This window comes from Oscarella lobularis, chromosome 18 (assembly GCF_947507565.1).
Source record: "Oscarella lobularis chromosome 18, ooOscLobu1.1, whole genome shotgun sequence".
Classification (NCBI taxonomy): domain Eukaryota; kingdom Metazoa; phylum Porifera; class Homoscleromorpha; order Homosclerophorida; family Oscarellidae; genus Oscarella; species Oscarella lobularis.
Window position 1 is genome coordinate 1,445,146 of NC_089192.1, and position 14,578 is coordinate 1,459,723.

A 14,578-nucleotide genomic window follows, 5' to 3' on the forward strand; every position below is an offset into this window, starting at 1 on the left:
AGAGGGTCATGCCTTTGATCTTGTTGTGCACCGCTCCCCCCGATTTGGGGGGGGGGGGGGGGGGGGGGGGGGGGATAATTGGTAGTGGCGTAGGTGCCGCGAAGTAGCAAGTGCACACGCGATTCATATTCATCTTTTCATTAGCAACGTTGCGCGTCGATTTCTAGCTACATTACGGATCGCGAGAATCTCGCTCTATAGGGCGCTGCAGAACGGTTTCGCCGGTATAGAGATCTGTGCTCGTGTGCGCTTATCTCGCACCGCACTCGCCGACTGCTGCCGGCGAAACCGTTCTGCAGCGCCCCTTTGCATATACCATACAGAGCGAGATTCTCGCGATCCGTAATCTAGCTAGAAATCGACACGCAACGCTGAATCACGTGTACACTTGCTACTTCACACGTGCACTTGCTACTTCGCGGCACCTACGTTACGTTACTACCAATTATCCCCCCTCCCCCAATCGGGGGGAGCGGTGCACAACATGATCAAAGGCATGTCCCCAGACCCTCTCCCCGTAGTGATATTAACGGAGGGGCTGGGAACGAGACTAGCTCTCTATTCTCCCTAGGCACCTCTCATTGAAGGTAATTCATACATAATTACCTTAATTAATCCTAAAATAAGCTTTCGAATGAGCCTACGCACGCTGCATGCAACCCGCTAAGAATTCGCCGAGATGCAGTCGAAAGATTCAAGGCTGCTGTGTGATCGCAAATGAGGTGCACGAAAGCCCGCAACTCAGCGTGAGCAAATCGTACAGACTACTCGGGTAATGCATGGAACGAATGCTAAAGAAAAAAATGCAGAGGTAGTGCAGCGCCTTCTGCCTGAGTTTTCGCTGCGAACGTACAGTAGTCGAAAGGGGATCCGAATATGCATGGTGTCACGATGTATGTCCGCAACGTCAGTACAACAAACCTCGTCTGTCTTATTGACATCCGCTCCAGCGTCGATTAATAGTTTGGCAATTTCTACGTGACCATTGGAACACGCTCCCCACAAAGAGCCATGATCAAGCTAAAACTCTTATTAGATAGAGAAGAACATGGTTTTAAAGTAACACACTACTACAAACCAGGTATGACTCATTGTCTTGATTGACATCCGCTCCAGCATTGATTAATAGTTTGGCAACTTCTAGGTGACCATTAAAACACGCTTCCGACAAAATTCCCTTTGAATTCTAAAGATTCTATTTGGATAAAGACCAACATGTCTATAAAGTAACACAGTACGACGAACTTTAGGTGTCTTATTGACATCTGCTCCGGCGTCAATTAAGAGTTTGACAATTTCTACGTGACCAGATGAACACGCTTCCCACAAAGGCGTTCGTTTTTCCTAAAAGTTTATTAAGATAAGAAATATTTAACAACAAGTCTATAAAGCTAACACACTACTAACCCAGTCTGGCAAATTGACATCCGCACCAGCGCCGATTACTATTTTGGCAATTTCCACGAAGCCTTTAGAACACGACGTTTTTAAAGCAGGCTGAAGATTCCAGTTTGATAAAGAACATGTCTAAAAAAGGGTACACACATTGTTTTTGGCATCCGCTCCGGCGTCGATTAATAATTTGACAACTTTCAAGTGACCGTTACAACAGGCGTTGGTAAAAGCAAGATAAATATCCTAAGGTTCATATTAGATGCCGTCTAGAACAAGTAAGACATGCACACAAAGCGAGATGCAAACTCTTTCAATTGGTTCACAACTTCAAACATTCCTTTTGCACTCGCATGCCGGAATGCTAAACCCTGCACCAAATATATGGAATTTTGAATAATATGAAAGTCGCAAAAATAAGAAACTAACCGTGTAGGAACGCTGACTAGATGTTTCTTTTAGTAGAAAGAGAGCATCACCTTCGTTTCCTCTGTAACACGCCCGTTCAAGCGGAGTATACTCAGCTTTCTGCATTGGCTATATAGAGCCTTGCTTAGCGCAAGAAAAGAGAGAATCTTTTTAAGGAAAATGTCCGGCGGACAAACAACCTCCCAAAATTCGAATTAAAATACCGTGCTTTTTATCTACGGCAAATTTGTACCTGTTGCTTCACAGAGAGCTTATTGCAAACCCTCTACTCCTTTTTTCGCCGCTAAAATTAAGAGTCGCTCGCCGCTGCAAGTTCAATTGCTCGGAACTCGATCTTCAACGACGGAACTGACAACTTGCGCAACTGACCGGTCACGGCATTACATAATACGTCTCGCTTTCGAGTCCCTTTAGGTGCTTCTATCGGCTCTTAACAAGAGTTGAGAAGTTTTCGCTGCCTTTACTAAGAGAACGCCCCTTGCACAAGCGCACAGCTCAATCACGTGAGCCTAACGCACCCAAAAATTAAGATCGCTTCTTTTCTCCGTTCCGTCTATACTTCGGACTCTACATCCGATATTGGATAGCAAAAAAGATTACTCGGATCTCTAGACCTCTAGCTAAGGGCTTATGGTTCGTAACAGCTTTCGAGCAGATCAAGGATAAAGGGAAATTGCGTGGCGAACACCAAAGCCAGGCCGGAGGTCCCGACCTCCGACCCACCCTCTCTAATGCCGTTCTTCTTACCACCAAATTACTTTGTAGAAACGCGAGACGACTAACATTCTTCGAAGGAACAGCTACACGACAACAATTTGATGAAGAAAAAAAGTCAATAAAAGCTTCTAAATGTAGCTAGTAGTATCATCTGACCGACTCGTCTGATGACGTGACGTCCGCTAACCACGTGAATTCCCACTGGCAGGAGGACCTCGTCCTAAAAAAGAGCGACCAAATAAAAAGCATTTGGGCAATAAGAATGACACGTGACGCAGAGGCGGAATGGAAGAGAGGAGAAATAATGACGTCGCATGGTGACGTAGACCGAAAGGAGGGGAAAGACAATCTTCTTTCCTCACTGTTCCCTCCTCTAGTTGCAACTGTTCTAGATCCGCTCGTACGCATCCATAAGGTCTTTCTTAGAAGCAGCCCAGCGCGTCCCCGACTCTAATTGCTAAACGTCCGCGCGATAATCCGCCACGACACGTATTTTGTCTTTTCGAATCGATTCCTATGAGAAGTTCAAACAAATAAAGCAAGCAGAGTTCATACCGAATGCCAGGAAAGTCGTCTACGTTCTTCCAAACAAAGATCTATGCTGCGACGACAGTGAAGAAGGGCGATAGAGAAGGAAAAGAAGAGTCCTCCAAAAGAAAGTTACGAACCCCGATATCAGTCCGGCCTTACAGGACTGGCAGTGGAACGAAAGGCTTTAGCTGAATGTAGACTCGCATTCGACGCGAAATAGACAATTGTAACGGACTCACGTTCACCCTGCGAGCCGTGTGTAAATGGGCAGCAGAAAGAATTCAATACGGGTTTCACAAAGCCCGTATTGGGTAGTTCGCGTCAAAACTAGCTCAGAAAGAGACAGTGAATCTACTGGCAAATATTTGACTAGTGCACTAGAGTCTGCTTCGATCCTCAGACACAATCTAGCTCTTGCACAACATCCTCCTCCATCATTGAAAGAACGTACTTTCCAAACCAGCCCACTGGGCTTGGAACGTCTGTTCTCTGACCCATATCTCGTAGACATGAACAAGTACCGTTCGAATACCTATAGCGCTGAATGTCTCCTTCGAAAGACATCAGAATGCCAAAACGCAAGGTAACCATTCTGTGAGCCGTTGCGTCTTTAGAGAGCACATTCGCCGGCCAATGAGCGTCCTCGCACAGCAGAAGAAGACAAGTAAGATAACTGGACTCAAAACAGGGACTGCAGTCGAGGAGCATCTGCAATGATGCATCTGAAAGCACACGATGCCTTAGGGAATCATTTTCAGCCAGAGCAATCAGTAACCTCAGAGACGACGTTGCAACTGATCTGCTGCCCTCTATTCGGCACTCTTTCCACAACGGCGGCACATACGACGGCAAAAGTGCCAAAAATTTAGTTTCTTGAACCAAACGCTGCTGCACGTCCGGCAGATCGCGGCACATGCAGTAGAGAATGTCGAGAAAAAGACGAATGTCGCGATTGAGAGGAGGTGACGGTTTATCGTTGCAGGAAAGATCGCCTAGCGAGGATATCTGCTCCACATGATCGCACACCCGAGCAAGCCATTCCGTATGGAGAGCAAACCCAGAACGCTCAAACTCGTCCAGAGACTCAAAAATCGACGTCAGCCCAGCCAACATAGGCGTGCTATCAGTGCAGCGGTCGCAGGTGAAATGATTCCTCCTCGTTGCTGGTCCTTTGCCAGTTATCGCGTTCAAAAGGAATGGCAAGGCAACGGAGAGCACGGGCGGTCGAGATAAAAGAGCAGCGCACAACGCCCACACGAGGTCGTTGTAAGTCCGGAAAAAGACGTCAGGTCGAGTGAGAGACGCCTCTAGGAGGGATTCGATCATTTCCTCCCACTGCTCTTTTATAGACGGATCGGAAAAGTCGTCACGACAGGCGTGAGAAGAAGAGATCCCCGGCAAACAGGCAAGACAACGCATTTTGCATGTATACGGCGCTCTCAAGCAAATGACGTTCACCAAAAACAGCTCAATGTAAGAGAGGTCAACGGTGGCGCAGAACAGTTTGAAACGAGAAACGGTCACAGCGGCTGACATGACGCGAAAAAGAACGGCGCGACGATCCGTCGCATCTATTTGGCTTTCATCGACTAACTGCGGCAGTATCATGGCAACGCTTTTAAAGTTCGACCCGCCCTTTTGTGACAAATTAACGAAATCGATATGTACGGGGCTAAACCCAGAACAGCAGAAGAAGCGCAGTCGCCCATTGAAAAGAACGTCTGGAATCCATGCCGCTTTGCCGCGAAAAGCCAAATACCTCATTTGCTCCAATCGATCCCTGCTCTCCAATTCTGCAACAATTTCATAGAGCTCAGGAAAGCTTGCTTCAAGACGAGTCAATGATTGGGCGCCCGTTACAATTTGTCGAAACGTGGCTTCAAGAACCGATCGTTGCAACGTGTCCCACTTAACGTCCGAAATATCCAGCGAAGACAATTGAGTCAAAGTCGAAAAAAGATCGGCTATCCACGTGGCGCTGACGCTTCGACGAGAGACAATGTCCCATTCATTCGCCGTCAAAAACTTCAAATCGCTCATGCCAAGATGCTCCAGTCTGGAAAGTCTTTTGACAGAACAAAAGACTTGATACCAACTAGCGTCCGTGCCAGAAACGTCAAGATGATGCAGCTGAGCCAACGATGCGCACAGAGACTTGATATCAGTCGACGTGTAGCCGAGATCGACGTGACGCAATCGCGTAAACTCTTTCAGTCGCAAAACACCCAAATGTCCCGTCACGTGACTAGCTGAAAACGAAAGCAACGTGTCCTTGCACGTGCGGGCAAAACCGTCCACAAGCGAAAACGGAAGTTCGCTAATCCAATTACTAAACGATACGTCGACGTGACGTAAAAACTTCCGCTGTCGAATGCGATGCGCGAAACTCCGCTCCCCGCCGAATGGATCGGAGGAAGGTGAGTAGAAGCGATGTCAGCATCGCTCGATTCGGATCGAGAAAGACGCGAAGAATTTGTTCCGTGAGCTTTCTTCGTCGCGCTAAGCCCTCGAAGAGAGCGTTTGCGATTGGAATGGGTAAACGACGCGGCGACGAAGAGTCGAGGAGTATTGATTCGACGATCGACGGCAATGGGAACGAGATGCCGGTCGGTGAATGTTCGTAGCCCGTTCGGCAAAGGCTTTTCACGCACAAATCAGCGAGACTCGAAACCATTGATAAACGAATACGGGGAACCAAAAATTACCCGGACGAAGTCAGAAACTAATTGCAAGTGTTTCACAAATTCTACTGTACTTGCATGCTGACTGTTGTGCATGCTGTGCTACATGGACGTACAAGTAGATATATACAATGTTTCATGCAGATAATGTTTGTAATATCGTATCTACCAAGCTATATTGCTAATCTCATCATCGTTGGAAATTGCAATCATCATATCATATTGAAACTTCACAACCTGTAAGAGCTGGAAGGTCGAGAAGAATGTCCACGAAACTTGGACGCGACAAGGGGTCGCATTCCCAGCATTGATTCATAATACGAACCCTATATAACGCAAAAAGCGGTCATACTTACAGCTGTGCATGAACGTAAGAGCAGAAGAAACGAAGCTCACAGAACACGTGACCATTCCTGCGATACGTCGAGTTTCAACTTGTTTCCTTTTCCAACAAAGGAGACAACCTCCTCGTTTGACAAGCCGGGATAAGGCAGAGCTCCGAGTGCGAAAATTTCCCACAAAACGACCCCGTAGGACCTGCACGACCGAATTACACGCGTGAATTATAAACGTGTCTATTCGTCTTCACCAAACGTCGGAGAAGTGAGTGAAGACGCCATCACGTAGCGATTCTGGTGCCATCCAGCGAATAGGCATAGGACCTACAAATAAACTTAAATCCGTGTCCAAAACACTATTAGCCGGTAATTTTTAAAAGCGTATTCACATATAATTTATTGTATATTTTGGTTCACATGCCCCGGACGCTGACGTGTCATTTTGACAAAGATCGCGACACGTTAGGCAAACTTATCTTACCTCTGCCGCATTTCCTGTAGTAGTCTTCGAGCTGGATGTCACGAGCCATTCCAAAATCTGAAAGATAAATCGTCATTTGCGGTAAAAAAATATTATTTAAAAATTGACAGAGTACCGTACCTCCTATCTTGACCACATTAGAAGACGAAACCAGACAGTTTCTGGCAGCCAAGTCTCTGCATTCAAAGTAAGACGTACTTTTATTGAAAGAAAGATAAAGGTATTTAAAATCACCGGTGTACAAATTTCCTTTCGGTTAGGTAGGCCATCCCTGAGGCTATTTCTGCAGCCATGGTAAGAATCTGGCCTTCGGTAAACGGGAAAGGGCTAATGGCAGAGATTGATGAATCGTTCTAAAAATAAAAATGGTCAGGCTATTTTGTGACGTTTCTCTCTCGTTTACCGACGGTCTCAAGGATCGAAGATACGATTTCAAATCGCCATTGCCCATCAGTTCCATGACAGCGTAAACCGGATCTTTTTCAGAGATAATTCCAACCAAACGGACAATGTAATCGCAGACAAAATTTCTGCAAAGCAAAGCAAATTAAATTGAACTGCCGAGACAAAAAAGTAATACTTCATAACAGAAGCTTCTTTTAGAAAAAGAACTTTCTCAAATGGCTTTGAATCGGCATTTGGACACTATTCCGAAACCCTTATGTATAATAATTGAGTTAGAAATATTAAATTCCAAACTTTTATCGCAACGAGTTCGGAAGTATCGCCTTTTTCTAAGACTCCCTCAAAGACTTGGCCAAAGGCACCTTTACCCAAAAGATCGCCCACACGGAGACTTTTGCGATCAATCTCCCATTCATCCTGCTCGTACGAAATATTTGCGTCATTGAAATAACCTTCAGGCAATTCAGCCCTAATTGACTCCATGATATTTTTCCTTAAAAGTAATATGACGATTTAGAGCGCAAGTGAAACATTGATCCCAAGAGCAAAACAAAGTAACAAATTCCCTTATGAATCGATCTCAAGTGCAAAGTAAATCTCTAGAACCAAACTGAAAAGGCTCACTACACATAAATACAGCAATAGACAAAAAGCCTTGCAGGATACCCCTCTTTTCATGCATGCACAGCACACAATTGGACACAAAGTCTTACCGCATTCGTTTCATTCGCCGCACGTATAAAGCGACACACACTATTAGTGCGATTGCAATAGCGGTGAACAGACCTCCGAAAAAGGCGGAATTAGAATTGGCGGACTTAGATCTCGATTCAGTGCTTGGCGGAACGGTTGTGTTGATTACTGTTGCATTGAGATCAAATGAAATATTTGCTAGCTGTCCCCAATGAAAACAATCGAATCCGAGCACTCTCACAGGCAAAGACTCTGGCGTATCCGTCTTAAAATAAAGGCTCAGATGATGAATAGAATTGCTTGACGTTGTGCGCCGGCAGAAGACGCTCTGCTGATTCTTGTTGCAACTGAAATCATCTGATTGGATCGAATGTTGTCCAAATATATCTTTCCCAGAGAATGTGATTGTGTAGTTGAAAATTTTACAGAGAGAGGAGCCAGGATCAGTCCAAATAACGTTCAACTAGAGCAAAATTTAGTCAATTTAATAAAAGAAGATCATATTGTAACAGTTTCCCTTTTTCGAAAAAACACTTTTCGAAAAAACCTTTTTCGAAATCAGACTAGGGTCCGCTTCTTTCGAATACGCATATGCAGTAAAATTCATTTTTCTGACAACGTTTTCGTTACCTACGCAATGTGTTACATCTATTTACTTTGATTTTCAAAAATCCCGTCTCACAAATTTGAGGTAACAATTTCAGCTTGTTGCTCCAAATGCTGCAAGTCCTGTTCTCATTTTGCAATTTTGCCTATAAAGAGGAAAAGTTAACGGCAGTGCCTAACTGCAGAGCGCAAAAGATAATAGCATAAGAACTGATATCTTAAAACAACACATAAGGCAAAACTTAATAATTTGAACGTGCATATAAAAATAGCTATGATTAATAAAGTGAAAAATAGAGGCATTACCCTGACATAGTAAATATAGCATGGCAATATATTAAGAGAAAATTCAGAAAGGCCACTTTTATTCAAGACAAAAGACTTGGTCTCAACGCTGCCGTTATTGTATTTGAATTGAACTGATGCGTTTCGTGTGCTGTTATCCACTAAAGTAATCCCTTTATAGGAGCAGGGACAAATGCCTGCTGCGGAATTTGTGGAGGTGACACGAGGAGTATTTTCGTTTTCCGCTTCGCATTCTAAAACATTGCTATCAAATGAGTACGGGCACATATGTAATGCATGTCTAAAAACTTATCCTCCATTAAAAATTGTAACTATGAGGGATTTCCTGTACTAAGTGTTTGTAGGTATACAAATTAGAGATATTGTAGCTTGCAAGCCAGCTAACTCTAACTATACTGTATTCATCTTGTAACTGGCCCTTCTACAATAAACGTGAGAGTGTACATAGCACGGAAAGAGCTGGCTTGTTCACATTAAAGGCTGTACAAGAAAGGGAACCTCTCACCTTTACCTTTAGATGGACTTTTAGCTAGGATTTCGAATATGTATTTTGGGTAAACGTCTTTTCCTCCACTTGCAATGCGCCAGGAAATCCATGTGCAATTTGCTTTATGTTGACGTGATTCCAGCCTAAAGGAATCAGCCATCCTACTGGAATTAGCTAAAAATCATAAACGTGAAACAAAACAACCAGGAAAGAATTAAATAGCTTCTCACAGGGTGTAGAAATGAGAGTCGAGAAGATTCTGACGTTCGAACAGTCAAAAAGTACCTGCTCAGGGTTCCTAGCGGTAAGCGATAAAACGGTTGATCGAACATAGACGGCATAATGACGACCAGAATTCAACCCCTTTAGTGTCTGTTTGCTCTCGTTACCAAAGAGAACTAAGCGTCGTTGGAACTGAAAATCCATTTCCGATCTTCGCAGAATATCTTGAAGAGAAGGAGGGCAAGTGGTCGTCGACGCTTCGATTCTGGTAAAGTCGACTGCTGCGTAGAATAACTCGGATCCGAGGTAAGTGTATTCTGTCTCGTTTTTGTAACTTCTTGTCCAGTTTAGTTCCAGCGTCGTCTCTCCACTGACTGAAGTTAAATTTGGCTTCAGTTCTGACCTGGGTGACCAGTTGCCTAGGACGAAAAACCATATGTATATACATGTATAGATATATATAAAATATATACATATATATATAAACCTCACATTCTCCAACAAGTGAGTTGCCTCCGCCAATAACAGTTTCTGAACTTTCATTGTCGAAGACGTGTCGTCTCAGGTCATCGATGTCTGACATACAGAGAGAAGGGTTTCCGTGAACTAATACCGGCGTATGAGGAATCGAAATTTGGCTGACGTTGTCCCACAACTGCATTAAATCGCGATTATCATACAATGCAAAGGAAAATCTAAAAAGAAAATAGATAAGCTAATTTCAGTTTACATTTTCGGTATCAAAACAAAGAGGCGTGTATAATGCACTGGTCGATTATTTCGCGAGTCCGGATATATACGGTGCTAAACAAATACAAAGTACGGCCTCTACTCACCTCTCGTTCCATTTCAACCCGCTTTCACCAATACTAACTAAGTTCTTGAACAATGATAAACTTCGCAATCCAATTGTATTAGCGATGACTAGATATCCTTGAATTCTCGTCAGCTGACTGAAGCTCTTCTCTAATTCTTTGTCGTCAGTCCACGATCCAGAGAGGAAGAGTCCGCCACCAATCTCGACACATTGATCAAGATACATCAAGTCGGACGCTTCAAACACAGAATAAGATTGGTTGCACGAAAAAGGAGACCGCTGCGGACAATAGAAACGATTCGAATGCTGCTGGCAGGGCACACAGTCGCTCCTATTTTCGGTCTTGGCGCTTGTAAACAACTTCGAAAAATTAAGATCATTGTCTGAGTCGACGTCTTGGATGTGAAAGCAGCCGTTGTCCAACTGAATCGGCCATTGTCCGGGAAGAATTTGGAGATGTGGGCTTCCTTCGATGACAAAAGTATGATTATCACGTGCGCTGCTGACGCAGTTACCACCAACTCGACGGAGGTTAGGTAGAAGTTCGAAGAAGTTCGTGTAAGTTTGAGCAAGATTTTCAATCCACAAACAACCACGTATTACGTCAATGGTGTTCAGAGGAGCACTGCTCCTATTGGAGCAGTTGGCCGGCTCTAGACCGTTGATGTGAAGTGACCCATAAATTATTGTGCAGTTCCTTTCATTTAGATTCGCGACCTCTTGACTGGTCGTCAATTGGAGACCGCCTTCGCAGCCAGTATCTGAAGACAACAGAAATTAGGGCTACAAACTCGGCCCATGAAGACTGAAACCAATAGAATCGTAATTAAGCAAAAAGGTCATCTTAGACTTACATCCGCGACAGGAAACGCACACTCAATCAATAAAAGTCGCTTTGGCAGAGGTTAAATGCGCTTGGAGGGCTTATGTTTGCACGAGGCTATTTTAGGAGTGTGCATGGTATGCAGCCATAGGCGAAGAGAAGCCTAGGCCAGGAATGCGCAAACCTGGCGGACGCCATCATTCGCATACGCGGATGAACGCGACTAGATGAACGTCGCCGTTGTTCGGTACGCCAAACCAAGAATCAATTGAGCACGTAAATTTACTCGTACAGAAGGTAAAACGTGACTCTCGTTTCTACGCCGATCGCGTTCTACCACGACGTGAGAACTCCTACCATGGCTATATACCTTGGGATTTCAATGGGCTGCAGAGTAACAGCAAAGCGGGAACCGCGAAAAGCACAGGAGCAGAAATCCACATAGCGTAAACGAGGACTAGGCTTTAATCCGGGACGCTTCGAAGGTTTCGCTTCCACAACCGGACATTTCAATGATTTTCAGAGATCTAGATGGACGAATGAGCAATCGTTCGCTTATCTCGTTTTTGAGCAGACTAGGATACGTAACACTGGGACTTAATTCTACCTATTGTAAGTGTTCCCGCTGCAAAGAGAGATCGAACGTTTCTTGTTTATCCTGACGGAGAGTTAAAACGTCGCCGACGACCCCGATCATCTGTTCCGAGCAAAGAAGCCTGGCGACAGAATGTGCGGAACGGTTCGCTACGAATTTTACCTCAGCATGTCGAAAAGAGAGTCTCGCCAACTTCGACAGTGGTTGTCGCTATTTCCACTGTCAAGGCTTGCGTTCCAAGACGTGGACGCTCTCGTACGTCGTTTATGTTCGCCTCCTACCAGTCTTTCCCTCTCAAGGGGCCTCACCTCTTTAGCGTACGCTAACGCAAAAGGCTTCGAGAAGTCACAAATTCTAGCGCAATAAAATGTTCCATGCTTGCTTAAACCTAAAAGCAGTGCTTAAGCATAATCTGCCGGAGCAGCGCATCAGCAAATATCTAAACCAAGCATGCATGCAGACTCACTTGCACATTTCCTTACGTTCGGGGTCTTGATTGTCACTCGAAAGTCAAACCAAATTCTTCGCGTAGTATAGGGACGTAGACTTCTTTAAATCCATTACCAACCGCATTTTCTTTGTTAATTGACACATCAGGAATGACAGCCTGTGGATGCTGATATAACTCGAAAGTATACCCAGTGACAAGATCATGATTGATAAGACCGTACTGAAGCAAACCGGAGGCTTCGACACTAGACAGAGCCAAGACTGTGGCCCCCAAAAACACGCTCATAGTTACCACGCAGATGAGATACGATTCCAACCAGTTGCACTTGGTAATCCTTGGTATAAAAGAAGTGCATCGATGGCATCACCGGTGTATCCCAAGACAGAATTTCCGCTTGTGTGCGTCGAAATTCCTCTAATAAATCGGGAAAGCTTGCTTCAAGACGAGTCAATGAACGCCAGTTACAATTTGTCGAAACGTGGCTTCAAGAACCGAGCGTTGCAACGTGTCCCAATTAGCGTCTGAATAATACAGCGAAAACAATCGAGTCATGTAGTCCAAAAATCGGCTATCCACGTAGCGCTGACGTTTCGACGAGAAACAACGTCCCATTCATTCGCCGTCCCATGCCAAGATGCTCCAGTTTAGAAAGTCTTTAGACAGAACAAAAGACTTAATACCAACTAGCCTTCGTGTCAGAAACGTACGAGATGGCGCAGCTGGGAAAACGATGCGCAAGGAGACTCAAAATCAGTCGACGACGTCGACGTGTAGCCTTGATCGACGAGACGCAATCGCAATCGCAATCGCGTCTACTGGCAAATATTTGACTAGTGCACTACTTCTAGAGTCTGCTTCGATCCTCAGACACAATCTAGCTCTTGCACAACATCCTCCTCCATCATTGAAAGAACGTACTTTCCAAACCAGCCCACTGGGCTTGGAACGTCTGTTCTTTGACCCATATCTCGTAGACATGCACAAGTACCGTTCGAATACCTATAGCGCTGAATGTCTCCTTTGAAAGATATCAGAATGCCAAAACGCAAGGTAACCATTCTGTGAGCCGTTGCGTCTTTAGAGAGCACATTCGCCGGCCAATGAGCGTCCTCGCACAGTAAAAGAAGACAAGTAAGATAACTGGACTCAAAACAGGGACTGCAGTCGAGGAGCATCTGCAATGATGCCGCCGAAAGCACACGATGCCTCAGGGACTCGTTTTCCGCCAGAGCAATCAGTAACCTCAGAGACGACATTGCAACTGATTTGCTGACCTCCATTCGGCATTCTTTCCACAACGGCGGCACATACGACGGCAAAAGTGCCAACAAATTAGTTTCTTGAACCAAACGCTGCTGCACGTCTGGCAGATCGCGGCACATATAGTAGAGGATGTCGAGAAAAAGACGAATGTCACCATTGAGAGGAGGTGACAGTTTATCGTTGCAGGAAAGATCGCCTTGCGAGGATATCTGCTCCACATGATTGCACACCCGAGCAAGCCATTCCGTATGGAGAGCAAACCCAAAACGCTCAAACTCGTCCAGAGACTCAAAAATCGACGTTAGCCCAGCCAACATAGGCGTGCTATCAGTACAACTGCCGCAGGTGGTGAAAAGATTCCTCGTTGCAGCTCCCTTATCAGTTATCGCGTTCAAGAGGAATGGCAAGGCAACGGAGAGCACGGGCGGTCGAGATAAAAGAGCAGCGCACAACGCCCACACGAGGTTGTTGTAAGTCCGGAAAAAGACGTCAGGTCGAGTGAGAGACGCCTCTAAGAGGCATTCGATCATTTCATCCCACAGCTCGTTTACAGACGGATCAGAAAAATGATCAGGACAGGCGTGAGAAGAAAAGCCGGGGATTCTCGTCGAACAGGCAAGACAACGCGTTCTGTACGGCGTTCTCAAGCTAATGACGTTCACCAAAAACCACTCAATGGGAGAGAAGTCGTTGGCGGCGCAGAACAGTTTTAAACGAGCAACGGTCACAGCGGCTGACATGACGCGAAGAAGAACGTCGCGACGATCCATCGCATTCATTCTGCTTTTAACGACTAAGTGCGGCAGTGTCATAGCAACGATTCGAAAGTCCGTCCCGCCCTTTAGCGATACATTAACGAAATCGATGTTTTCGGCGTTTCGATGAGAACAGCAGATGAAGCGCAGTCGCCCATTAGAGCGAACGTTTGGAATCCATGTCGCTTCGCCGTGAAAAGCCAAATATGTCATTTGCTCCAACCGATCGCTGCTCTCCAATTCCGCAACGACTTCGTCGAGATCGGGAAAGCTTGCTTCAAGACGAGTCAACGATTGGGCGCCAGTTACAATTTGTCGAAACGTCGCTTCAAGAACCGAGCGTTGCAACGCGTCCCATTTAACGTTCGAAATATCCAGCGAAGACAATCGTGTCATAGTCGAAAAAAGATCGGCTATCCACGTAGCGCTGACGTTTCGACGAGAGACAATGCCCCATTCATTTGCCGTCAAAAACTTCAAATCGCTCATGCCAAGATGCTCCAGCTTAGAAAGTCTTTTGACAGAACAAAAGACTTGATACCAACTAGCCGTCGTGCCAGAAACGTCGAGATGACGCAGCTGGGAC

At 45.3% G+C, this 14,578-nt stretch overlaps 3 protein-coding genes and 1 long non-coding RNA gene across 16 annotated transcripts in view; all 4 read right to left on the minus strand.

Annotated features, from left to right (window-relative positions):
- LOC136197841 (death-associated protein kinase 1-like) overlaps positions 1-3,360 on the minus strand; it is an 8,820-nt gene extending 5,460 nt beyond the window's left edge. The window contains exons 1-11 of one of the 13 annotated variants that reach the window (XM_065987686.1): positions 3,309-3,360; positions 2,340-3,257; positions 2,206-2,284; positions 2,054-2,155; positions 1,822-1,929; positions 1,686-1,763; positions 1,546-1,638; positions 1,408-1,497; positions 1,246-1,344; positions 1,079-1,186; positions 922-1,020 (exon numbers count right to left, since the gene is read on the minus strand). In XM_065987686.1, coding sequence (XP_065843758.1) covers positions 922-1,020; positions 1,079-1,186; positions 1,246-1,344; positions 1,408-1,497; positions 1,546-1,638; positions 1,686-1,763; positions 1,822-1,926 — 672 coding nt within the window. In that variant the 5' untranslated portion in view covers positions 1,927-1,929; positions 2,054-2,155; positions 2,206-2,284; positions 2,340-3,257; positions 3,309-3,360. The other 12 variants (XM_065987680.1, XM_065987689.1, XM_065987688.1 and 9 more) reach the window with 12 other exon arrangements.
- A 2,443-nt stretch (positions 3,361-5,803) lies between these two features.
- On the minus strand, positions 5,804-8,044 carry LOC136197865 (insulin-like growth factor 1 receptor). The gene is made up of 10 exons (XM_065987727.1): positions 7,688-8,044; positions 7,269-7,467; positions 7,150-7,214; positions 6,973-7,099; positions 6,804-6,922; positions 6,690-6,745; positions 6,570-6,626; positions 6,340-6,412; positions 6,147-6,287; positions 5,804-6,076 (listed from the first exon to the last, which is right to left on the minus strand). Exons 1-10 carry the CDS (start codon positions 7,699-7,701, stop codon positions 5,968-5,970), a joined length of 960 nt encoding a protein of 319 aa, XP_065843799.1. The 5' UTR covers positions 7,702-8,044; the 3' UTR covers positions 5,804-5,967.
- Positions 8,045-8,151: 107 nt separating this feature from the next.
- On the minus strand, positions 8,152-10,219 carry LOC136198147 (uncharacterized). The gene is made up of 7 exons (XM_065988062.1): positions 10,125-10,219; positions 9,781-9,983; positions 9,297-9,707; positions 9,091-9,240; positions 8,580-8,812; positions 8,350-8,419; positions 8,152-8,297 (listed from the first exon to the last, which is right to left on the minus strand). The coding sequence occupies exons 2-7, from the start codon at positions 9,947-9,949 to the stop codon at positions 8,152-8,154; spliced, it is 1,179 nt and encodes a 392-aa protein (XP_065844134.1). The 5' UTR covers positions 9,950-9,983; positions 10,125-10,219.
- A 7-nt stretch (positions 10,220-10,226) lies between these two features.
- Positions 10,227-11,856, minus strand: LOC136197879 (uncharacterized). Its single transcript, XR_010672621.1, has 4 exons — positions 11,686-11,856; positions 11,536-11,625; positions 11,299-11,455; positions 10,227-10,866 (listed from the first exon to the last, which is right to left on the minus strand). It is a non-coding gene; the product is annotated as an uncharacterized lncRNA (long non-coding RNA).
- Positions 11,857-14,578: the final 2,722 nt, after the last annotated feature.